Source organism: Sminthopsis crassicaudata, chromosome 1 (genome assembly GCF_048593235.1).
Source record: "Sminthopsis crassicaudata isolate SCR6 chromosome 1, ASM4859323v1, whole genome shotgun sequence".
Taxonomy (NCBI): Eukaryota; Metazoa; Chordata; class Mammalia; order Dasyuromorphia; family Dasyuridae; genus Sminthopsis; species Sminthopsis crassicaudata.
Window position 1 is genome coordinate 472,545,142 of NC_133617.1, and position 26,383 is coordinate 472,571,524.

A 26,383-nucleotide genomic window follows, 5' to 3' on the forward strand; every position below is an offset into this window, starting at 1 on the left:
GGCTTTAGAAAGCACACTACACAACTCCTTTAATATGGAAACCACACTTTTAATATTAGGAAAAAAATAAAGGGCTTGAAATTTCTTCCTGCAAAAACCCTGTTTTATATGACTTTTTCTCAAAAGTATTGCACTGGGGACTTGTTTTAAATAAAAGTCTTCCACTTCCAATATCAAATATTCCAGCATATTTTATTGATTTGTAGTACATGAATAAGTCAGGATTACAAAATTAAGTCAAAGGCTTTATAATAATAACAAAGCCAGAGTATAAGTTATAGAACAGGTCATTGGTAGTCTCACCAAATTACTGTCAAACAACAATTTCAAGTAGTACCAGGCTGTTTTTCTAAGATTCATAGGCAATTTCATCAAATTGATTGGGTTACTGTCTCTGTCACTAGTAACGCCAAAAAACACAATTGGCTAATACTTTAGGGATGCTGCCAGGCAGCTACTAATGAGATCTCTGGACACATAAGAATTTTCACTGTTCCTGGCATTCTGTCACCCTGTCATTGCTCATCTCCCCATCATCACATGCATGGGTATGGCATTAGACTGTGAAGGGGGTATTATCTCTTCATTCATTCATTCATATATTATATTACCTATGTCCTTGAACTCCACCTCTAAACTTACATGAAGAAATGTTAATCTTGGGGGCATATTCAAATAATTTGGCTTATTTTGCTCCCACTCAGAATATTCTAGCTTATAATTAAGATGTGGGAAAGAGTTCCCAGTTCCTATACAAATATTCAAGGTACCATTGCATATTATGTAATGGACAGCCTTTATATCATCCTAAAGGAAAATATAAAACAATATATAAGTATTCCAAGTACCCCATAAACACTTGATATGGTGTTCTTTTCAGGAAATCCCACCTTCACTCCAGAGACCCATATAAACCTCTTACTTTATAGGAGTGCAAGAAAGGTATCTCTCTTCTCCATTGGACCTCATTCTCTAAATAATGTGTATTTAAGAAAAAAGTAAAAAATAACTTGTACTAAAAGAAGGCAAACTCTAGGTTTTTATTCCTCTGTTTTATGTAGATTCTTGCTTTTCCCCCCATCATTTTAGGTACACTTGCTAGATTCTTAATCCAATAATTCTTGTTGTTCTTAAGTTTTCATAAACACTAAATTTTCCTCTCATACATAGATGGGGGTTCAGGAGCTCCTAGCCACATTGTCACTGATTGACTGAAGCCAGAAATCTGGAAAAAGGAATTATCCCTTCCTCAAAAGTCATGTGGATGAGAGAGACTACAAATAACTGTAATATGCCCGTTCCCCAAGGCTACCATTAATGATTTCCATTATAGAGAGGAGGATTTGTCATTACACAGGTTTCTTCATCCTCTCCTCACATTGACTCCAGTCTGTTGTGAAGGCTCTGGATTTTGGTCTTGGCTTAGTTTTGTCAGTGGAAGTACCTGTTATTTTTTTATTTTCTGCTGTCATAAATAAAGCTCTGCAATTTTTTTTTTGGATAGGTAGGTCCTTTAAATAACATCATTTGGTATGCTGATAACAGGAACACTGGAATAGTTGGTTTGTTTATTTGTTTTAGCTTATTGTGTGTTTTCATATTACTTTTTAAAAACACTGTACCAAAATATATTTCTATCAGCAATTTAATGGTATACTTTCTTCACAGCCTCACCAATTTAAAATTTTGTTCTTTTTTCAACTACCTCTAGTAATTTAATTGATATTAGATAAGACTGGGGCAGCTAGGTGGTTCAATGGATAGAGCATCAGCCCTGAAGTCAGGAAGATATGAGTTCAAATTTGACCTCAGACACTTAGCACTTAGCTCAGACTCTGGGCAAATCACTTAATCACAATTGCCTCAGCCAAAAAAAAAAAAAAAAGATATTAGGTAAGAGCTCAAAGTTATTTTATATTTTTCTGATAGTTTAAACAGTTTTTCCACATAATGATCAACAATTTTTCTTTCTTCTTTTGAGAATTGCCTATTTGTTCATTGGGCTGGCTATAAATCTTATTTTTTGTAACTATAGCCACTTCCTTACAAATTTTGGATATCAGTTTTTCAAAAGATGTTTATTGTGAAATTTTTTTTTCTTACTTTTCTGGTGCAAAAACTATTTTTATATAATTAGATCCCTGAGTTTTTATTTGTTGATGGATCAGAATTTTTCTCATTTCCCCTACTATATTAATATTTCTTTTTTTCCTTTCTTTCACTTAAAAATAGTTCATTGATCTACTTGGGATTTAGAAACAATATACTCTTGATTTGGTGTCAGTTCAGATCTTGACTGCACTAATAATCTGCACATTGCTGGGCAAGCCACTTTTAGGCTTTCTCAGTTTTATCATCTGTAAAAATAAGAAGGACTCACTTTGGCTGTTGGAATCTCAGTCCCTTCTACTTCTAAATCATTGATTCCATTTAATCTACAGAATGAGATGGGAATCAAATCCTCTCCTCCTTTTTTTTTTTTTTTTTTTTTTTTTGCTATACAACTCATTAATTTTCTTGAAATTTTGCTAAATTAAGATCCTCATCCTCCCCTGTAATGTTCTCTGTTGAGGTTTTTTTAGCGTCTCTGGAGCAGCCTTCATTTCAGTTCAGTATTCACCACAAGTACAGCCAGATGTTAAAGTCCAAATCCTTTATTATCTCTTTCAAAGTCTTGTCTCCTTTCCTGGGGCCCAGTTAGCTTTCTTAGAGGCCTATCTCTCTCCTTGGTTCTGAGAGCTTGAGCTCTTGCCTCCTTCTCTTCTCTCTGAATCTCTCTGAATCCAAAGGTTTGTGCTTCAGCCTCCAGCCACCACAAAGGTGGAGGACAGAATAAATCTGTTTCGGCCTCTGAGAGCTTCTATTGTGTACTTGTCTTTTTTGGCCCTGAGAGCTTCTTGTTTATATGCTCCACACTCAGTATACACCAATCATTTTATCACTAGGAAACCATTATTTGTTGTAGGATTAAATCAATGCTAACCTAGATTTAACCATAGTCTCCTCAATTCCATTTAGTACCTTGTTTCAAGTTCTGGCCCATAACATCTCCTTGTAGGATTACATACTGAACCATGCTAATTTAGATAATTATTGGCTTTATCAGTTCCACTGACTTAGTACCTAGTAATAATCCTTTGTCTCAAGATCAGAGTTCTGGCCCATAACACTTCCCCCCAACACACACACAAATTTTGCAATCTCAAATATATGCCTTTGGTGGTAATTCTCAAGTAAAAAGATGTTTCTGAATTCAAGGGTCATAAAAACTATCACATAAGTGGTTAAAATAGAAGCAGAAATTTTTTTTGGATTTTTCTATTTATTTCTTTCCCTTTCTGGCTTTAATTTGTTGGGGATTTTTAAACTTTTAGACTAAAAAAAAATTAAGCAAGTAACTTTTATTTTTCTCACTTAAAAATATCTTTTTGTATCTTTTGTTTGCAAATCACTTTCATTTCCAAATATTTTCTTCTCCTTTCTCCTAAAAAGCCAGTTTTCCTTTGAAACAAAAGGTTGGGGTCTTTTTGTTTTGTTTTAAGAAAAAAAAAAAAGGAGATAGGAGATGGTAAGCAGATCAACAAAAACCAAAGGAGGTGTCCTGGGTCAGTGGAAAGAGTCATTTCAGACAGAGGTTCAAATATGACCTCTGACATAATCTGGATGAGCATGGGTAAATCATTAAATCTCCTTGAATCCCAGTTTCCTCAAGTATAAAATGAAGGGATTGGACTATATTATCTCTGAGGTCCCTTCCAAACATAAATCTATCCTATAAACCAACACATCAACATTGTATGACATGTACAATACTTTATATCACATTCTTCTACATTTTCCTTAATTCTATTATGTGACTAACAATAATAGATAAATTTAAATAGTATTTATCATGTGCCAGGCACTGTGCTACTTGTTTTCCAATAAAAATAATAATAGCTAACATTTATATTGTATCCCTTATTTGATCTTCACCACAAACCTAAAGAGGTAGATGTTATTATTATCTTCATTTTACAAATGAAGAAAATGAGACAAATAGAAGAGAAGTGACTTATCCATGGTCACAGAGCTACCTAAGTACCTAAGACCTAAATTCAGGTCTTCCTGTCTCTGAGTTTCATCTACTGTACCACCCAGATGCCCTTTAGCTTGGTCATTACTAAGCCCATCTTCAGTTTGGGATTTTGTTCTTTCCTTTCGTCTTGTTGCAGTCATTGTGCTGTTTACCTGATTCTGCTTAATTCATTCAGCATCATTCGTCTTCCCATATTTTTCTCATTTCTTCATGTTTTTTATACTAAAATAATATTCTATTAGATTCATGCACCACAATTTAATTAATCACTGTTCAATCAAGGACCACACAGTTGTTCCCATTTCTTTGTTGCCTTAAAAAAAGACAACAAAAAGCATATTTGTTTTGGTATTTGTAGGCCCTTGCCTTTCTTTCTTTCTTTGACTCTGTTCACAGAAAAAAATTAAAATATTACAGTTGTGTTAGCAACAAGAGCATCAAAGATATAAAGGTCCAGACTCTAAAACTTTTTAATTGATCTTTACATTGCAAATAACTTTGGAAAGTTTTATTCAGATGGAGTCACAACTAGATGTTTATCCTTAAACCAGATTTCCATTATGGTTTTCTCATAGTAAAATATTACCTGCAATTTTTTAAATCACAGAAATGGAACTCCATCACTCTTTATGTGTTTTTCAAGAATGATGACTGATAAAATTACTCCCAATGCCTGTCAGATAAAAGGTAAGAAAAATTGTCAGGTGACAATAAAATAAACTTTGCTAAATATAATTGCCATTCTTGTGTTGGAGACTTGTGATAGAAAGGATCCAGATATATTCTAGGAAATCTCCTTACTTTCTTCCATAGCCAAGAAACTTGTGGCATGTATGTGCAGACCACTCAGAAAGCTGAAACTTATTCCTTGATTTGTAGACATGCAATTTATAATTATTCTAGAATGAAGTTTGGCCAAAAAAAAAAAAAAAAAAAAAAGTGAGGGGAAATAAAATGGTAACCAAAAAGTGGTTACCATTTTGGCTCAGATATTTAAAAATAATTTAATTTAAATAATTTTAAAAACCATTAATAGCATAGATATTTGTAAGCCTCTATTATCAGTCAATAAACATTTGGTAAGTGCTTAATGGGGGATAGAAGTGGTCAGACCTGGGCCTTAGGAAGATCACTTGCAAATGAGTAGATGGATTGGAATAAGGAGATACTTGGCAGAAAGATCAACCAGGAGGCTGTTGCAATAGTGCAGACATGAGTTTGTCCCCAGGGTACAGACTGTGTTAGGAGAAAGATAGGCGATTTTTGAGGGAGAGATTAATTGCTTAATAATCCCAAGTACTTCCTCCCTCACATATTACCTTTTCCCTGCAGCAGTTTAGAGACTCCTAAAGTAGTATATTCTTTTTGTTCCTGATACTTCTCATGGATTGATTGCCTGGCCCGTAGGCAGTCCCCCCTGTCCCTCAGTCCTAGAATCTTTTGGTGTTAAGTTCAATTGCAAGATGGTCCCAGTTGCTTCTCTCCTCCATGTGACCTCTCTGTTGCTCCCAGCACATCTTTTCACCATTACATTCTATACTAGTTTTCAGTTCCCTCTGTACCAATCTCTTAATACCATATATGTCTTAATAAAAATAATCTTTGTTTTTCTCAGTTGTTCAAAATTGGGAAGAGGGTTGCAGGTAGAGGTGGATGGAAATCCCTTAGACTGCTATACATAATTATATTTGAATGTTTTAATTTTCCCTTGTATTTTTTTAGGCAATTTCTTCTGTGACCCACAGCGGACTGTTTATGCAATGAATTATATTGAGAAATGCTGGGAAGTTTATTTAGCTTACTGTAGACCAAACGTTAATCCCCCTCATGAATTAACAATGAAAACCAGATACTTCCTCTGGATGTTGAAGGTAATCACTTTTGAAACTTTAACAATTAATTTGCATACTTAGTTGTTTATGTTTGGATAAAAGAAAGGAAAAGATTTTCTAGAATGATAGGAAAAAATAAGGGTACTAATTATGATGGGCTTTCATGATCACTGGATATTAAGTGGGGATCTTGCAAGAATAAAAAAAGCAATTTAATTCAACAAGGATTTATTTTTTTTTTTTCTTTTTTTTTTTTTTTTTTTTTTTTTTTAATTTTTTTTTTTATTATATATATATATATATATTTTATAATATTATCCCTTGTATTCATTTTTCCAAATTACCCCCCCTCCCTTATTCCCTCCCCCCGACGACAGGCAATACCATACATTTTACATGTGTTACAATATAGTCTAAGTAAAATACATGTGTGTGAATATCATTTTCTTGTTGCACAATAAACATTAGAATCCGAAGGTATATGCAACCTGGGCAGACAGATATTAGTGCTAACAATTTACATTCCCCTCCCAGTGTTTCTTCTCTGGGTGTATCTACCTCTGTCCATCATTGATCAACTGGAAGTGAGTTGGATCTTCTTTATGTTGAAGATTTCCACTTCCATCAGAATACATCCTCATACAGTATCGTTGTTGAAGTATACAGTGATCTTCTGGTTCTGCTCATTTCACTCAGCATCAGTTGATTTAAGTCTCTCCAACCCTCTCTGTATTCCTCCTGCTGGTCATTTCTTACTGAGCAATAATATTCCATAACTTTCATATACCACAATTTACCCAACCATTCTCCAACTGATGGACATCCATTCATCTTCCAGTTTCTAGCTACAACAAAAAGAGCTGCCACAAACATTTTGGCACATATATGTCTCTTTCCGCTCTTTAGTATTTCTTTGGGATATAATCCCAGTAGTAGCGCTGCTGGGTCAAAGGGTATGCACAGTTTGATAACTTTTTGGGCATAATTCCAGATTGCTCTCCAGAATGGCTGGATTCTTTCACAACTCCACCAGCAATGCATTAGTGTCCCAATTTCCCCACATCCCCTCCAACATTTGTCATTATTTGTTCCTGTCATCTTAGCCAATCTGACAGGTGTGTAGTGGTATCTCAGAGTGGTCTTAATTTGCATTTCTCTGATCAGTAGTGATTTGGAACACTCTTTCATGTGAGTGGATATAGTTTCAATTTCTTCCTCTGAGAATTGTCTGTTCATATCCTTTGACCATTTATCAATTGGAGAATGGTTTGGTTTCTTATAAATTATGGTCAGTTCTCTATATATTTTGGAAATGAGACCTTTGTCAGAACCTTTGTTTTTAAAAATATTTTCCCAATTTGTTACTTCCCTTCTAATCTTGTTTGCATTAGTATTATTTGTACAGAAACTTTTTAGTTTGATGTAATCAAAATCTTCTATTTTGTGATCAATAATGATCTCTAGTTCTCCTCTGGTCATAAATTCCTTCCTCCTCCACAAGTCTGAGAGGTAGATTATCCTCTGTTCCTCTAATCTATTTATTATCTCCCTCTTTATGCCTAAATCATGGACCCATTTTGATCTTATCTTGGTATATGGTGTTAAGTGTGGATCCATATCTAATTTCTGCCATACTAATTTCCAGTTTTCCCAACAGTTTTTTCCGAATAATGAATTTTTATCCCTAATGTTGGAATCTTTGGGTTTGTCAAAGACTAGATTGCTATAGATGTACCCTTTTTTGTCCTTTGTATCTAATCTGTTCCACTGATCTACCGGTCTATTTCGTAGCCAATACCAAATGGTTTTGGTGACTGCTGCTATATAATATAGCTTTAGATCAGGTACACTTAGACCACCTTCCTCTGAGTTTTTTTTCATTAGTTCCCTTGCAATTCTTGACCTTTTATTCTTCCATATGAATTTTGTTGTTATTTTTTCTAGGTCATTAAAATAGTTTCTTGGGAGTCTGATTGGTATAGCACTAAATAAATAGATTAGTTTGGGGAGTATTGTCATCTTTATTATATTCGCTCGGCCTATCCAAGAGCACTGAATGTCTTTCCAATTATTTAAATCTGATTTTATTTTTGTGGCAAGTGTTTTGTAATTTTTCTCATATAATTCCTGACTTTTCTTTGGTAGATGGATTCCCAAATATTTTATACTATCAACATTTGTTTGGAATGGAATTTCTCTTTGTATCTCTTGCTGTTGCATTTTGTTAGTGATATATAAAAATGCCGAGGATTTATGTGGATTTATTTTGTATCCTGCCACTTTGCTGAAATTTTGAATTATTTCTAGTAGCTTTTTAGCAGAGTCTTTGGGGTTCTCTAAGTATACCATCATGTCATCTGCAAAAAGTGATAGTTTAATTTCCTCATTTCCTACTCTAATTCCTTGAATCTCTTTCTCGGCTCTTATTGCCGAGGCTAGCGTTTCTAGTACTATATTGAATAGTAATGGTGATAGTGGGCAACCTTGTTTCACTCCTGATCTTACTGGGAAAGGTTGCAGTTTATTTCTATTGCATATTATGCTTACTGACGGTCTTAAATATATACTCCTGATTATTCTAAGGAATAATCCGTTTATTCCTATACTCTCAAGAGTTTTTAGTAGGAATGGATGTTGGATTTTGTCAAATGCTTTTTCTGCATCTATTGAGATGATCATATGGTTCTTATTAATTTGATTATTAATATGGTCAATTATATTAATAGTTTTCCTAATATTAAACCAGCCCTGCATTCCTGGAATAAATCCTACTTGATCATAGTGTATTATCTTGGAGATGATTTTCTGAAGTCTTTTTGCTAATATCTTATTTAAGATTTTAGCATCAATATTCATTAAGGAGATTGGTCTATAATTTTCTTTCTCAGTTTTCGATCTACCAGGTTTAGGTATCAGTACCATGTCTGTGTCATAAAAGGAATTTGGTAGGACTCCTTCATCCCCTATTTTTTCAAATAATTTATATAACATTGGGGCTAATTGTTCTTTAAATGTTTGGTAGAATTCACATGTGAATCCATCTGGCCCTGGGGATTTTTTCCTGGGGAGTTGATTAATAGCTTGTTCTATTTCTTTTTCTGAAATGGGACTATTTAAGCAATTTATCTCCTCCTCTGTTAATCTAGGGAGCCTATATTTTTGGAGGAAGTCATCCATTTCACTTAAGTTATCAAATTTATTGGCATAAAGTTGGGCAAAGTAACTCCTTATTATTTCTCTAATTTCCTCTTCATTGGTGGAAAGATCCCCCTTTTCATTTGTAAGACTATCAATTTGATTTTCCTCTTTCTTTTTTTTGATCAAATTTACCAAAGGTTTATCTATTTTATTGGCTTTTTCATAAAACCAACTCTTGGTTTTATTTATTAATTCAATAGTTTTTTTACTTTCAATTTTATTGATTTCTCCTTTTAATTTTTGTATTTCGAGTTTAATTTTTGGTTGGGGGTTTATAATTTGGTCTTTTTCTAGCCTTTTAAGTTGTAAGCCCAATTCGTTAATCTTCTCTTTCTCAATTTTCTTCAAATAAGCCTCTAAAGATATAAAATTTCCCCTTATTACCGCTTTAGCTGCATCCCAAAGATTTTGATATGATGTCTCATCATTATCATTATCTTGGGTGAAATTGTTAATTGTTTCTATAATTTGCTCTTTCACCCAGTCATTCTTTAAGATGAGATTATTCAGTTTCCAATTACTTTTTGGTCTATTTACCCCTAACTTTTTACTGAATGTAGCTTTTATTGCATTGTGATCTGAGAAGAAGGCATTTATTATTTCTGCCTTCCTACATTTAATTTTGAGATCTTTATGTCCTAGTATATGGTCAATTTTTGTATAGGATCCATGAACTGCTGAGAAGAAAGTATATTCCTTCCTATTGCCATTCAGTTTTCTCCAAAGGTCTATCATACCTAGTTTTTCTAATGTTCTATTTACTTTTTTAATTTCTTTCTTGTTTGTTTTGTGGTTTGATTTGTCTAAATCTGAGAGTGCAAGGTTGAGATCTCCCACTATTATAGTTTTACTGTCTATTTCTTCTTGCAGTTCTCTTAACTTTTCCTTTAGAAAGTTAGATGCTATACCACTTGGTGCATATATGTTTAGTATTGATATGGCTTCATTATTTATGCTACCTTTCAGCAGGATATAGTTTCCTTCCTTATCTTTTTTAACGAGATCTACTTCTGCTTTTGCTTGATCTGAGATAAGGATAGCTACCCCTGCTTTTTTGGCTTTACCTGAAGCATAATAGGCTCTGTTCCAACCTTTTACCTTTACTCTGTATGTATCTCCCTGCTTTAAGTGTGTTTCCTGTAGGCAACATATTGTAGGGTTCTGCTTTTTGATCCAATCTACTATCCGTCTCCGTTTGATGGGATCGTTCATCCCATTTACATTTACAGTTAAAATTACTAATTCTGTATTTCCTGCCATCGTATTATCCCCAGATTATGCTTTTTTCCCTTGACCCCCCTGATCCCCCTCCCCGATATTTAATTTACAGACCCCCCTTGTGACGCGCAACCCTCCCTCTTTTTTTTTTTTTTTAGGATCCCTCCCCCCTCCCTCCAAGTCCCTTCACTTATTCCCCTTTTCCTTTTCCCTTTTCCTCTCCCCCCTTTTAATGAGGTGAGAGAAAATTCTCTGAAAAACAAATATGTTAATTATTTACTCTTTGAGCCTCTTCTGATGAGAGTAAGATTCACACAATGATTCTCCCCCTCACTAAGTTCCCTCAGATATGGTGTATTTTCTATGTCTCTTCCTGGGATGTAGTTTCCCTCTTTTTATCACTCCTTCCCCTTTTTCTGAACCGACCTCCTTCCCTTTACTACACCCCCCTTTTTTTCTTTTATATCAGTAAAATCAAATTATCCTTGAGTATTTTTTATATACCCACAACAGAGTTACAGTTCTCAAGGGTTCTGTGTACCTTTTTCTGTTTCTCTTCAGTCTTGTGGATGTAGATCAAATTTTTTGTTTAAGTCTGGTTTTTTTCTTAGAAACATATAGAATTCCTCTGTTTCATTGAATGACCATCTTCTTCCGTGGAAAAAGATGCTAAACTTAGCTGGGTAGTTCATTCTTGGTTGCAGTCCTTGATCTTTTGCCTTACGGAATATCAGGTTCCAGGCCCTTCTATCTTTTAATGTGGAGGCAGCCAGATCTTGGGTGACCCTTATTGTGGCACCTTGGTATTTAAATTGTTTTTTTCTAGCTGCTTGCAGGATTTTCTCCTTTGTGTGGTAATTCTGCAGCTTAGCCACAATATTCCGTGGTGTTCTTTTTTTAGGGTCTATTTCAGAAGGAGTTCGATGAATTCTTTCCACATCTACTTTCCCTTCTGTTTCTATTATCTCTGGACAGTTCTCTTTGATAATTTCCTGTAAAATAGAATCTAGGCTCTTTTTTTGGTCATAGTTTTCTGGAAGTCCAATAATCCGCAGATTATCTCTCCTAGATCTATTTTCCAGGTCTATAGATTTTCCCAGTAAGTATTTGACGTTGTTCTCCAGCTTCTCATTTTTTTTGTTTTGTTTGACTGATTCTTGGGTTCTCTGTGAATCATTCATTTCTATTTGTTCCATCCTGACTTTTAAGGAGTTATTTTCTTCTTTCACAGTTTTTAGTTCTTTTTGTAAATGCCCAATTTCGTTTTTAAATGAATTATTTTGCTCTATTGAATTTTTTTCCATTTCCCTAATTTTTTTTTTTTGAGAATTATTTTCTTTTTCCAATTCAGAAATTCTATTTTCTTGAGACTTTTTTATCTTTTCCAATTCAGAAATCCTACTTTCCTGTGTTTTTTTAACCTTTTCTAATTCACTAATTTTGTTTCCCTGCATCTCCTGTGAATTCTTTATTTTTTCCAACTCCAATTTCAGGACGTTGTTATTTTCTATCATAACTTCCCTTTCCTTGCCCCATTTTTCTTCAATCTCCCTCAATTTCTTAAGAGCTTCTTCTAGGAGAGAGTTATGTGATGGGGGGCAGGAATCGTTCCCCTTTAGGTTGTTATCTTCTGAATCTTTGCTGTTAACTTCCTCGGGGTTGGATACCCGCTCTTTCTCTGTATAGAAGGAATCTATAGTTTTTCTAGCTTTTTTGCTCATACTTAAAAAATGTTTTGGGGTCTGTCCCTGGGGTAGGAAATTATTTACTTCTTTACCAGCTTCCTCCCAGACCGGATGGATGCAGCGGCTCCTGAGCCTGAGCTAAGAGAGAGCTCTGGGAGAGAGTTCCCCACCCCCTCCCTGGAAGTGCCTCAGAGGTGATTAGCACTGCTGTGCTTTGAGGGCGTAGAATAGTGAAGACAGCAAGAAGCTCAGCCTATGTGTCCGGGTGGGGAGTGGACGTCTGCAGCAGGTGACGTGAGAAGCCCCTGCGCTCAAACTGGAAGTGTCTGCCAGAAACCGCGGTCCCTAGTTCAAAGGTTCCGCTTCTCTGGGACTTCCTGGAGCTGAGTTCCACTCCCTCCAGCTAAGCTAGGCCGTGTGTGTTGCCTTGGGCCGTATCCACCCACTTGTCAGTCTCTTAACTATTCTCAGGAGGTAGCTGAGGCCACACCCCCTGGTGCCGAGTCTGCCCCAGGGTGGGGGGGGGGGAAATCTAATCTGAGTTTTAAAATATTTTGGCTTTCTCTTCTGAACTGCTAAATAATTAGCAGAGAAGAGCTAACAGCCTGTGCCAGATTCCTTTACCTCAGTGGCTTCTCTGATCCCAGAGCCCCTCCCAGCGCAATGGGCGCAGTGTGCCCCTACCCCACCGTCTGTGCTGGTCTTTCTTATTCCTCCCCTGAGAACTGACCTTTCCTGTTGAAACTCCAGATTCTCTTCAGCTGGTAAGTCGTGCTTCCAGTCCTTGTGGTATCTATCAGTCCTGAGCTAATTTTGAGACTTAATTTATCTAATTGGTTGTGAGGGAGTGAGGACGTTCACTGAGTAGTGTGTTTCTTCTCCGCCATCTTGGCTCCGCCCCCAACAAGGATTTATTTTAAGCATTTTCTTTGCCAAGCATGCTACTTTCTAGTTGCTGGAGCTATAAAGGCAAAAATTAAGCAATATCTACTCTCAAGGGCCTTACATTCTACTTGAAGAAAAGTATAGATAAGTAAATACCAACTAATTTCAGAGTTAATAACTGAAGAGATCAGTTAATAACAGAAGAGAAGGATTTTCTGCACGAGGCAGCACTTAATTTGAATGTTAAAGGAAGCTAAGATTAATTCCAAGAGGAAGAGATAAGGATATCGAGTATTCCAAACATATGACTAGAAGATCACATCTCATGTACCAAAAAGAAGTCCTTGAATTTATTTGGAATTTACAATGTATGATGGGTAGCTATGTAAATTCAGTCTAGGATAATAAGTTTAAAACTTGATTGGGAAGAACTTTAAATGTCAATCAGAGGAATAATTTATACTTTATCTCAGAGACAATAGGGAATCATTGAAACAATATTAGTTGACTGCTGAGTGCAGGATGGATTGGAAAGGGACAAACTAATTAGGGAATTATTACAATAGACCAAACAAGATGTACCAAGGATTGAACTAAAGAATTGCCCTGTGAGTGGAATGAAGGGGACAGATTTAGGAGATGTTGTAGATGTAATCTGACCAGACTTGGTAAATAATTGGATATGTAGATTGAGAGGGGCAGTGAGGAAGACTGAAGGGTCAAGGATGACTACTTGGCTGTAAACCTGGGTGAATGGAGAGTTTATAATACCCTTGGCAGAAATAGGGGAGTTAGAAGAGATAAAAAGAAGGTAAAAAGAAAATGAGTTCAGTTTTAGATATGTTGAGTTTAAGATACCACTGAGACATCCAGGTGAAGATAAGGAGCTGAAGATGAAGAACTGGAACTCAAGAGAGTTGGATATGTAGAAATGATTTTTGAACCCACTGAAGCTGGATGAAATGACTAAGAAATATTTTTGAATTTTTTTCTTGTTTTTCAGAAATAGTTTTTCATCTAAAATTATAGAAAAATAGTAAGGGCATTCAATTTACATATTTTCATATTAACATTGCAACTTTAAAGATATTTATAATTTACATTCATGTAAATATATACAAACAAATTAAAGCTACTTACACTTTATAAATTTGTGCTAATATAGATGCTATTTGATTACTTGTTCCTATAGGATTTTAAAATAATAACTAAAGATTTAACAGCAACCAAATTTGTGGAAATCATAGCAGAAGATAATCCTTTCATGCATGATGGAATTGATAGCAATTTTGAGCTCGAGGTAAGTAGAGAAGAACCACAATGACATAGCTTTTTGTCTGTAATAAGGTGTGCTATAACCAAGAGTTGATTGAAAAACAACAATGATAAAAGATGAAAGTAGATCTGTAATTAAATAGGGCAAGTATGGATGAATGGTCAGAACCAGGGATTTCATCAGGGTAGGCTGATGAAAGGGAAGACACTCCTGACAATGCCAACAAACAGCTGTTTTACAGTTTATAATCTGAGAGTATAATCAGAGTTCAGGACACTGAGAGGTTAAATGATTTGCTTTTGGTCAGCATATGTCAGCTGCAGGATGTGAGCCCAGAATTTCTGATTTTGAGTCCTGCTCTGTATGGCCAAATGCACTTTAGAGGTCAGAAATTTTTAATCTTTTAGTACATATTCTAGGCATGGTGGGCAGTCCAGTGAAACCTGTGTGTTCTTCTCAGAATAATATCTTAAATGCATAAAATAACATACATATGATTAGAAAGGAAATCAATTTTATCCATTGATTTTATCAGCCAGTTGAAACATAGATACTAAAATACTGTTAAAAACAATTTATGGGACCTCAGGTCAAAAACCCTTGCATACAGATGGATATTAAGAATGAAAACATTTCTTGTTAAGGGAAACCAAAAATGAATGAAACAAAAATCACGTAAAACTATAATTATTGAAGATTATTTGCTTTAACTAAGATGATTTTTATAAATGTCTCATTTGTTTCTTTTTTTATAAAAGTTGTATGTGTCACAGATATAGATTTGTATTTTTTCCCAAAATATTCACCTCAAGTCACCTCATGGATGTGTAAAAATTTAGAGTGATATATGAATATCAGTGAAATCAGTGATATATTCAACCAGCCTGCCCAAAGTTATAATTTTGTATAAAATCCTTAACAAACAATGTTTGAATTTGGATATATATATAGACAAGACTTTCTGAGGAAGACATTTCTCCTTTTGCATAATCAGCTCTGTTAGGTGAAGCTGGCCCTAGATAAAATCTAAAGCAGTCTTTTTTTCCCCTCTTCACAAGCCACCAGCTCCCCCTACTACAAATTTATTCCCATTTTTGGGACTTTATTGAAATTTCTCTTCCTGTGTCCCATACCCTCTGTGATCCAATTTCTAATAGATAGATAAATTGATTTCTTCTAAGGCATTAACATAACAGATTTTTTTAAACCTATCTCAGATAATAAACTATATATTTACATTCCCCACCCCTACACTCATTTAATCCTATAACTTCATAGGAGGGCAAGACTTGTGGTAGTTTTAGGTTTAAAAGGTTAAATTGGACTTGTCTAACTACAATTCCCAGGTGACTTCTATTAAAAATTGGTTTCAAGCAGACTTAAGGAGATCAAGAGATCAGAATACTATATATATATATACTGTATTTTGCCTACAGTCAGAACTTTCAAGTTGGGTGATTCCTAGGGAACCTGGAAGCAGGCTTAGTGTCTGTCATTTAAGACTGAAATTTTCAAGAACCTGAGTCCAAGATAGATTTGAACTAGATACATAAGTCACTTGGGATGGAAAAGAGAAGAAAAGACAAGTATCATAAGCTAAATGTTTAAAAAGAGTCCAAGATTCATAGGCTACCCAAGTCCAGGTTGGGTGGAGTTGGATAGAGGAGACAATTGATAGAGATGGAATAAATAGGCAGTGGACATTGCTGGAAGATCTGATAGCAAATATCATTAGACCAATTATGGAGATTAAATTTTGAGAATAGGAATCCCTTAAACAGATGAATTACTGCAGAATGGAACTAGATGATTAGGGCAGGCCCAAGAAGCAACACTAAGCAGTTGTCTCCTTGGACTTTTTCTAAGGAGGCTTAGCATTGGTCTCAGAGTCTGGAGGATGAGTGGGTAAGTAATATATAAGTAATAGTTAAATGATTCCAGTTGATAAAATTAGAAGAATGCAGAAACGAGGAATCTGGTGATGATATCCAATAGTTCATTTTAATAGTAACATTTTAAGATTATCATCGTGTTTTGCACCTATTTTTTATTTGATCTTCACATTAGCCCTGTGAGACAGATGAGGAAACTGAGATTGACTTGCCTATGATCACATACCTAGTATGTGTCTGAGACAAAATTTAGCTTTGGATCGTCCGTGCTCTATATCCTGTGCTCTATCTGTGTCATGTTGTTGTTATTTAGTCATTTCTGTTGTGTCTGATTCAGTTTGAGGTTCTCTTGGCAAAGATACTGCAATGATTTGTCATTTCCTTCTCTAGCTCATTTTGCAGATGAGGAAACTGAGGCAAAAAGAGTTAAGTGACTTGCCTAGAGTTACACAGCTAATAAGTGCCCAAGACCAAAAAACTCCAGGCCTGGCACTCTATCCATTATAAACCTAGCTCCCCTACATCATACCATCTGTCTACAGTCACTTCTCTTACATCTGAACCATTGACAAATTCAACTAAATGTCTGGCTTTGTAATGCCATATGTAAGAATTGATGTTTTTGTATGTTTTGTCTTCTACTTGCAAAAGAAAGTGTTGTTCCTCCTTTTAGCATTCATGTACCATTCATGCTTTTAAAGAGGGGACTTTTCCTACAAGAAGAATCTGCTTAAAATAAGTTAGTGTAAACAGATTTTAGATGCACTGATTTATTATACAGCTAAATGCTTTTCATAAATACAAGGTATTACTTTTTGGGGGTACTCTGATCATTAGATCTCTTCATAAACTATTTTCCCTACAAAATGAAGGTCACCACCCAGAATGAGATGTGTCTGTTGAGATGAATAATTATCAATGTTTGTTTATATTTCAGCTGGTTTTTCTAGAATTCTTTGAAGCTCTGTTAGGCTGTGCACTTTTTTCCGATACAACACAGACAACACAACAACAACAACAAGGAAGTCACACAAATGATGATTTTACTGCAGTTAAATATATCAGTACACAACAGGTAAAAAAAATCAAATTTAATCGTTTTAATACAACAAATACTTCTTCTGTATACAATTTTCCCTTCCACATTGCAGGGACTGGGGGCATGGTGTCCCTACAATCTGGAAAATCTTTGTAAAATTTTTTGCCTCTCCTTTCATATCAAAGAAGAATTTTTCTTTTTTTTTTCTTTCATGGGATATTTATACTACCTTGTTGTAAAATTTAGGTTTGAGTATTTAGTCACAAGCTATATCTAAGTCAATGTTAAAATATTATATAAGTATTTTATGCATTACTGAGTTTCCAAATTTTTTCTGTTTCATCTGCTGACCTTCACATATCTCCTGCAGAATCTGTAAATCTCCCAAAATCCCCATTTTTGTGCCAACTCACAATATATCGAAACCATATGTGAAGGGACAGGTAAACTGTACTGACTTGGTCTTGCCAAAAGTAGGAAGAATTTCAGGGAAGGATTTAAAAGACTTTTCCAAAGGATGAAAGAAGCACATGATTTTCAAAAAGCAGCTAATTTACTGTCATTCAGTCATTTTCAATTGTGTCCAACTCTTCCTGACCCCATGTGGGATTTTCTTGGAGTTGTTTGCCATTTCCTTCTCCATCTCATTTTACAGATGAGGAAACAAAAGGAAATAGGGTTAAGGGACTTGCCCAGGATCATAGAGCTAGTAAGATCTGAGGTCATATTTGAACTCAGGTCTTATTGACTCTAGCTCCAGCATTCTATCCACTATTCCACCTAGCAAAAACCAAAATGTTAGTTTATGCTTGTTTTTAAAATTATTTATGTGCTTAACACTAAACAACAAAAACCAATTAGGCATATATTTATAATTATTTTGTACTTTAAAATTAATTTCTATGTAAAATACTTTTCCATAACAGCATGTTAATGATTCCCTATGTAACTCCTTTTGTTCTCTGTTCATGTGTGTCTATATTTGTATATACATTCTTCTATAGCTTTCTATAGCTGTAGTCAGTATATTCTGGGACTGCTTGGTTCATTGTTTATTATTTAATAGGTTTTTCTAAACTTTTTATATTCCTATTACTTCAAGGGATCTGTCATAATAATCATTATGATTATTTTTTCCATATCTTCTTTCATGCTTTTTTTTTCCTTCTATGGAACATCTATCCAGTATTCAGGAGGCCTTCACATCAATCTTACAGGATTTGGTTACTCCCAATGCCTTCCTTGGGTCATTCATTTATCATTCTTTGTTTTTGCCAAATGACAAGACCAGAAATAAGAGTTCAGCATCTTTACTTTCATTCCCCCACTACCTCCTCTTTCTCATATCCAGGGTTTCTTATTATTATGTGTGTGTGTTATGGGCCCCATTTGTAGCCTGGTAAAAGCCCATGGACCCTTTCTGAGAAGGATGTTTTTTTAATAACTTGTTGCAATTATATAGCACTATAAGATTTGCATAGTGCTTTACAAATATTGTCTCATTTTGTCCTCATACAAACCCTGGGAGGTAGATAACAATATTAAATAAATAAATAAATAATTTTAAAGACATAAAATACATAGAAATGTATTATTTTGAAAGAAATGAAGTATATTGAAACTAACCCAGTTATCAAATATTATTTTTAAAAACCAATTTCAAGGATTCTAGGTTAAGAATCCTTGTTCTGGGATAGTTTTTCTCTCAGATATGTGGAAAAGGAAGGGATTTGTGGCCAAAGAAGAACCAGAGAACATTATGAAATACAAAATGTATAATTTTGATTATATTAAATTAAAAAGATTTTGTACAAACAAAACCAATGCAGACAAGTTTAGAAGAGAATCAGGAAACTGAGGGGAAAAAATTTACCTCTAAGGGCTCTGATGAAGGCCTCATTTCTAAAATATATAGAAAATCAATTCAAATTCATAAGAATACAAGCCATTGTCCAATTGATAAATGGTCAAAGGATATGAACAGACAGTTTTCAGATGAAGAAATTAAAACCTTATCTAGTCATACAGAAAAATGCTCTAAATCACTAGATTAGAGAAATCTAAATTAAGATAAGTCTGAGGCAAGATTGACTAAGATGACAGGAAAAGATAACGATAAATGTTAGAGGGGATGTGAGAAAACTGGGACACTAACAATCAATTGTAAACTGATCCATTCTGAAGAACAATTTGGAACTATGGCCAAAGGACTGTCAAACTGTGCATACTCTTTGATCCAGCAGCATCTCCCTTGGGCCTGTATCCCAAAGAGATAAGAAAGAAAAGGACCCTATATGCAAAAATGTTTGTGGCAGCCCTTTTTATAGTGGCAAAGAACTAGAAATTGACTGTTGACCATCAGTTGGGGAATGGCTGAATAAGTTATGATATATGAATGTAATAAAATATTATTGTTCTGTAAGAAATTATCAACAGGATAGTTTCGGAAAAAACTGGAGAGACTTACATGAACTGATGCTGAGTGAAGTGAGTAGAACCAAGAGAACATTGTACACAGCAACAAAATTACATGATAATCAACTCTGATGGACTTGGCTCTTATGTTTGGAAGAACTGCACATATTTAACCTATATTGGATTACTTGCTATCTGGGGTGGGGAGGAGAGAATGAAGGGAGGGAGAAAAAATTGGAACACAAGGTTTTATAGGGGTAATTGTTGAAAGCTATCTTTACAAGTATTTTGAAAATAAAAAGATATTGTTAAAAAAAATCCTGTTCTGCAATTTGGTACTATGCTCAAAGGACTATAAAACTCTGCATCATAAAAAAGGGAAAAGGACTCAACTGTACAAAATGTTTATGTGGTGACTAAGAATTGAAAATAAAGGGGATGCCCAGCAATTGTAGAATGGTGAACAAGTTGTGATATGTAAAAGGAATGGAATACCATTGTTCTATAAGAAGCGATCTGCAGGCTGGTTTCAGAAAGGCTTGGAGAGACTTATGCAAACTGATACTGAATGAAGTGAGCAGAACCAAGAGGACAGCAGCATGGTGCAATGATCAATTTTCATAGACTTAGCTCGTTTCAGCAATACAATTCCAAAAGATTCATGATGGAAAATAATCCAGAGAAAGAACTATGGAATCTGAATGCAAATTGAAGGATATTCTTTTTTTTTTCTTTTAGTTTTTTTTCTTTTATTCTTATTCTTCTTTCATAACATGACTAATGTGGAAATATTATTGATATAATTGTATATGTACAACCCATGTTGGACTGCTTGCTGTCTTGGGGAGGAAGGAGAGAAGGAAAGGAGAGAAAATGGAAATCAAAATTTTGTAAAAGTAAATGTTGAAAACCATCTTTACATGTCATTGGAGAAAAAAAATGCTGTTAAGTGGAAAAAAGAACCCTTACTCTAGTTCATTATCATAAACTCCTAGTATAGCAATCCAAACTTTACTTTGATATACTTTCTCCCAATAGAGGTTTTTTGCTAGTCTTAGCATTCCTTGCATTTTTAAAAACTTTAGCACTCTTGACACTATGTTTATACTTTTTCTTGTTTATTCTGTTATCTGCCCTAGTTTTCATCTTCTTTATGTATATTTTTAAAAGGTGGTTGGTGAGTTCTTTGTGCATGCATATCATTAAAGCACTTTTACTTTTCTTCTAAATCATAAGTGTTTCTCTTGTGTCTTCATTCTTTATTGTTTCCCCTTCCTTCTGTAGAATTCATGTAAGGCTATCTTTTCTCTGAACTCTTTGAAATCCCTCAAAACTTCTGTGGCAAGTCAAATTTCCTCTTTTTGTCTATCTCAAATTCTAAGACAGACTGGTCACTTTTCTCCAGGTTTGCTATTTCCATTCCTTAGCATCCTTTTGGATGAGATTCAGAGATGAAATTCCAGAGAATTTTCTTTTATTGGTTCTTTCCACGTATTAAAGGATGAAGTTAATATCAGTACAAGCCAAGAAATTATTAATTTCTTGGAGCAGGGAGGAAGGGAGGGAAGAGAGAGTGAGCTAGCTCCCGCAGATGTCTGAATAACTCAAATCTCCATCACCACGATATTGTCTGACATTGGTCTCAGTTTCCTTACCTGTAAAATGGAGAAAATAATTGCACTTATCACTCAGGGTTGTGTTGTGAGAATAATTGAGACAATATTTGTAAAGCATTTTGCAAACCTCAAAGTGCTATATTAATGCTAGCTATCATCATTAATGGAATTATTGGATTAGAGTATATGATTGTTTCTATAATTTTTCTTATGCATTGACAGGTTGCCCTCTAAAAAGATTCTATCTGAAATGACTTTGTATTTGATTTGCATTCATCTTATATCTACTTATGTGTGTACACAGTGTAGTTGGTCCTGCTCCTCCTGGGCAGAGGATGGCTCCATTTTGTCTACATGGCCCCAGTGCCTAGCATAGTGTCTGACTTGTGGGAGGTCCATTCGTGCTTATTAACTCTCACACCTGTTTTGCCACTTGATCATCTTTGCCAATTTGATGTATGTGCATCTTTGCTTTCCTTCTGGGTTTTCTTTCACCATTATTGGTGCTCTTTATTTTCACTTCACCTTAATTAACAAAGAGGAACCTTCTCCTCTCTCTTCTCAGAGAACCATCACTTGTGACAACTGTGTATTTGTTATTTATTAGAATATTGCGATCAGGAGCATGAGTGCTTTAACCAGCTACGATTCTGATGTCACTCACTTCGTCAGTGCAAAATCTTCCTCCAGCAAGTTAGGACAGTCCTTGGAGCCTATCAGAATGAGGAAAACTGAGGTTTGCAAATTAGCAAATAGTGGGTTGCATTGTCTAACTAACTAACAATAATCCAGCAGTGTTTATACATCCATTATAAATAGTGCTTCTTTAGTCCCATAAGGAAAAACATATTTTTCAGTTATGAAGGGCTGTGTTTACAGGTATTTGAACCTCTTTAATGATTCATTTAAGAAGCACAAATCTGAATATTTTTATCATGATTAAGAAGGTTCATTTAATAGTACTAGTTGATGCCTCTTCTTGACATGGAAGTGATCCTAGGTTCTTGAAGGCTGTCCTAAGGAAGCATAAGTTTCAGCAAGTCCTACCAAACCGGAAGGCACAGAAAAGTGTGCATTCGTTATCTATGGTTTAGCCTTTCTAAGTTCATAGAGCCTCCTTGTCAGATGGATGACCACCATGTAGTGAAATCTTCTAACCATATCATTCAGCTTTTGAAAACTATCACCAGGGGCACAAAGAGGCTAGGATTTCCTGCAGCAGAAGTAGTGCAAACACCAAAATTATCACAGATCCTTAAAAAGTCTTGAGTATTGATATAAGTTAATATACCTTACAGAAAATATCCTTATGTCAAAAATAATATAATTAACTAAATTTAATTAACTAAAATAAAGATAAAGCTAGTTTTTATTCACAAATAAGTGCATTATTAAAATATTTTATTTATTTTTTTCTAAGACAAAGTCCAAGGAGTCTTTAAGTGAAGATAAAGCTTCAAAAATGGGCTACAAACCCGTGGGAAAAGGAGTATCTCTTTTTTTAGCACAACTGGGTGAGTGTTTGATTATTTCTATACTAAAGGCCATTTTCATGTTTCAGGTGTGTGTGTGTGTGTGTGTGTGTGTGTGTGTGTGTGTGTGTGTGTGTAATAAATAGATGAAAATCAACGGCCTTGGAATCAGGAAGACCTTACAAGTCTTGCTTCTGATATATATGAGCCATATCACCATGGGCATAAAGTAATTTAACTTCTCAGTAACCTCAGCAGCTTTCTAAACTTATAAATTAGAGATGATCTACATCAGAGGAAGAAGTTTATTTATAAGAAGTTCCCTGCATAAGGAATCATAAGTCTTGGCCACTATGTATCCATTTATATACTCTTACATGTAGTCTACATCATTACATATATTCTCCATTAATTTTCTTTTCTAATGCTGGTACAATTCCTCTAGTGATTTACATTTTGGGAGTATTTGTCACATTTGGGCTGTCCACATCTTTTTTTTTTTCATTCTTGCTCTGTAGTAGGTCCCCCTTCTTTCTGGTCTCGATGACCTTCGTATTTATCCCTTTTGCGAAGGGGTAAATGATACCGCCCGCTCAGCAGGTCCTTCATGTAGCCTAGATTATTTGTAATTTGGATTCCTCCAAGGTCTTACGGGGTTCCATAGTTAGTGGTCATATAGTATCACTGAAAGAATATTTATGTTAAGAAAACATTCCTTTACAGCAGGGAGCAGACGATTCAAAGTATTTCATTTTCCAGATATTATCCTGCTTTCCTAATCCCTTCCATTAAATCTGGGTGACAATTACAACTACAGATTTAAGGTCCCTGCGCTCAGCTGGATCACTGAAAGAGTATAAACAAAAGAAGGTCCAGAATTAAATTGAATTCTTCCTGCCCTCTCTCTTATGTGCATTAAATGGATTTGTGATTCATGAAAACACTTAGAAAAAAGCACCAGATGATGAGTCCAGAAGACTCAGCACTTACTTTGAGCTAGGACAAGGCCCCTAATTTCTCAAGGAGGCTTCAGGTCTGTCATGTGAGTCATGAGGTGCTGGGATAGACAGCTAATGTCCCTTGCATTGCTGAGGAAACAATGAAAATTTCTTTTCTTATAGCTCGCAGCGTGACGCTTGATTCTTTGGTCCAGCAATCAGTCTATTCAGAGGCAGTCTCAAAATCAGAAGACAAAGAGGAAGCAGGACCATCACGGCCCATTTCTGACTTTGAAGAATCTGCTATGAAAGAGATTTCAGGTATGGTTGATGCGGTTTGAATGCTCTCAATTCCTGGTGGACAAGAGGTTAGTGGCAATAAGAGAGTTGTTAAGAATCCCCTTTAAATCAGCCACAGGTTTAGAGTGAAAGAATTTACTTATTCCTGATAGTTGCAAAATGACAGTTGGATAGAACTCAGTTTGCTAAGGGACTGACTTCTCTAGTGGCAAAGACCTATTTGAAAATGAAATGGTGCTGAGAATGCTTTCTCAGCAGGCAGAAAGGTCCTGGCAGCTGAGCAAGCTACCTAGGGCCATCTGCAAAGACCTTAATTGAGGGAAGCTGTTATATTGGGTAGCTCTTGGTGGGGGCTGGGGCAGCCCAAGCTGATCAGACCAGGATTCCTCAATTGAATGAGAATTTAGAATTTCTATGGGAGTTGATTTGCCCCTGAATAATATTGCTTCTCATATCCTGGGAGGGTGGGCCCTGTTTCTAGATTCTTTGGAGCTTCAAAGATCCTGATCTTTAAGATCAGAAAAGGGTGCACAATCTCAGAGTGATAATCTTAAAGGAAACAGTTCCCCTCCCCCTTCATGCTGATTTTCAAAAAAAGATCTCAAAGATTTTTATATGTAAGTCTAAGTACAAAAATGTCTTCCAAAGTCAAATCTCTGTCTAAATTCTTCCTTGGACTATCTTCAATGGATTGTCTACAATGGAGATTTAATTTTTTTTTTTTTTTCATGAGAGGACAACAGTTTAGTAGTCATGCAAAAGAGTTTGCATGACTTTAAAATAATAGATATTAAAATGGCTATTTCCTCATTTTCCTACTTTTGCTTTTTATTGTAAATTTACTATTAACATAAATGAAGATAATTTGTTACTTTAGTACATCCCACAATCTTCTCATACCATTGTGGCCACCTTCCAGCATAATCAGAACTCACCATCTTCTGCAAAAATAGTATATGTCAGGCCAAGAAGCTTTATCATCTGGAGCCCCAGATGCCAAAACAGTGTTCAAGTCCTTGCTTCTGCCATCAACAATTCAAAGAAAACAGATGTGGAGGATCACCTCAAACCTGGGTTGCAAAGGGATTGCTTTCCTACTTCTGTCTTCCTGGACTCCAAATTTTAATGATTGTAAAATCTGGTCAATCAACAGAGCCATCTTTCTATTCCTGCTACGTTCATAGATCAGTTCAAAAGAGACAAGAGAAAAATGGACTCCCATTGATTAAATCCCATCTTATTACAGTATGTGTCACTAATAAAAAATTATATATGAAAAACAGAGACACTGAAACAAATTTTTGATATACTGGATTTCTCTAATGAATATTACAGACACAGAAGAGAGAACTTCACTTTGAACACAAATCCCACAGCCCTGCCTCATGGGCAGAATGGGATTGTAAATTTATTTACTGGGTCATTTAGATATAAACTGAGATTTTTTTTGGGGGGGGGCAGAAGGGTAGTCCTGGGTTAGAAATCTCAAACCTCCCTGGAAGGAACCCCACCATCCTGTTCATAGGGTAAACTCTTAGATAAGTAATCTCATTCAATTGGAAATCTTGGCTTTGGGCGATTAAGAAGGCTGTCTTCTTAGTGTAATAAATCCACTTTTGCCACAAACTTCACCATTTGGGTTTTGCACTCTTTCTTTCACAAAGAATCCGCGACATCTCTGAACAGACTTCAGGAGAGGGGGGGGTTTAACAGCTTCTTCAGGATTTACTTGGACACAAACTGGGCAGGCTTGGCAGACCTGCCTGATCGTTTCTCACAGTTTGTGATCAGTAAAAATGTGTTTCACAAGGGATTGAAGAGCATTTCTTCTCAAGTGGGTAGCCTGATGAAGACCAAAAATAATTGCCTCTGGGATTAAAAGTTGGCTTGAGAATAATTGTATGGACATGTATACATATATTGTATTTAACTTATACTTTAACATATTTAACATGTATTGGTCAACTTGCCATCTAGGGAAAGGGGTGGGGAGGAAGAAGGGGAAAAGTTAGAACAGAAGGTTTTGCAATTGTCAATGCTGAAAAATTACGCATGCATATATCTTGTAATAAAAAGCTATAATTTTTAAAAAGTGGCTTGAGGATGTTTGAAACCAGCCAGAAGGAGAAAGGGTGTATCCCCTTTCTTCTGCAAGGGCTTGTTCCTGTGAGGTATATGAAGAGGTATAAGAATCAGGGAGTTGGGGGATTAAAGGTGCTACAATCAGGGATGAATGGGCAGCAGCTCTAGCAGCTGAATCTTTAACCCTATTCCCCTTGTCCTGAAGTGAATCTCCCTTTCTGGTGTTCTTTATAAAATATGACTGGAATCTCCCTGGGTTTATGGACAACCTGTAGTAGCTGTACAATTTCTCCTGCATATTTAATAGGAGAATTCTTTGCTGTCAAAAGTCCCCTTTCTTTCCATATAGCTCCATGAGCATGCAAAATATGAAAAGCATATTTGAAGTCTGTATAGATGCCCACTCTCATTCCCAATCTTTGTAGTGACCAGAAACTGGAAACTACGTGGATGCCCA

General features: G+C 35.4%; 1 protein-coding gene across 7 annotated transcripts in view; it reads left to right on the forward strand.

The window, feature by feature from the left end:
- RSPH10B (radial spoke head 10 homolog B) overlaps positions 1-26,383 on the forward strand; it is an 85,860-nt gene that overhangs the window by 33,419 nt on the left and 26,058 nt on the right. For 3 of the 7 annotated variants that reach the window (XM_074281065.1, XM_074281067.1, XM_074281066.1), the window contains exons 13-18: positions 4,686-4,765; positions 5,801-5,949; positions 14,089-14,196; positions 17,002-17,139; positions 22,555-22,648; positions 23,728-23,865. In XM_074281065.1, coding sequence (XP_074137166.1) covers positions 4,686-4,765; positions 5,801-5,949; positions 14,089-14,196; positions 17,002-17,139; positions 22,555-22,648; positions 23,728-23,865 — 707 coding nt within the window. Of the gene's footprint in view, positions 1-4,685; positions 4,766-5,800; positions 5,950-14,088; positions 14,197-17,001; positions 17,140-21,741; positions 21,871-22,554; positions 22,649-23,727; positions 23,866-24,763; positions 25,129-26,383 lie in introns of those variants that run through there. The other 4 variants (XM_074281064.1, XM_074281063.1, XM_074281068.1 and 1 more) reach the window with 3 other exon arrangements.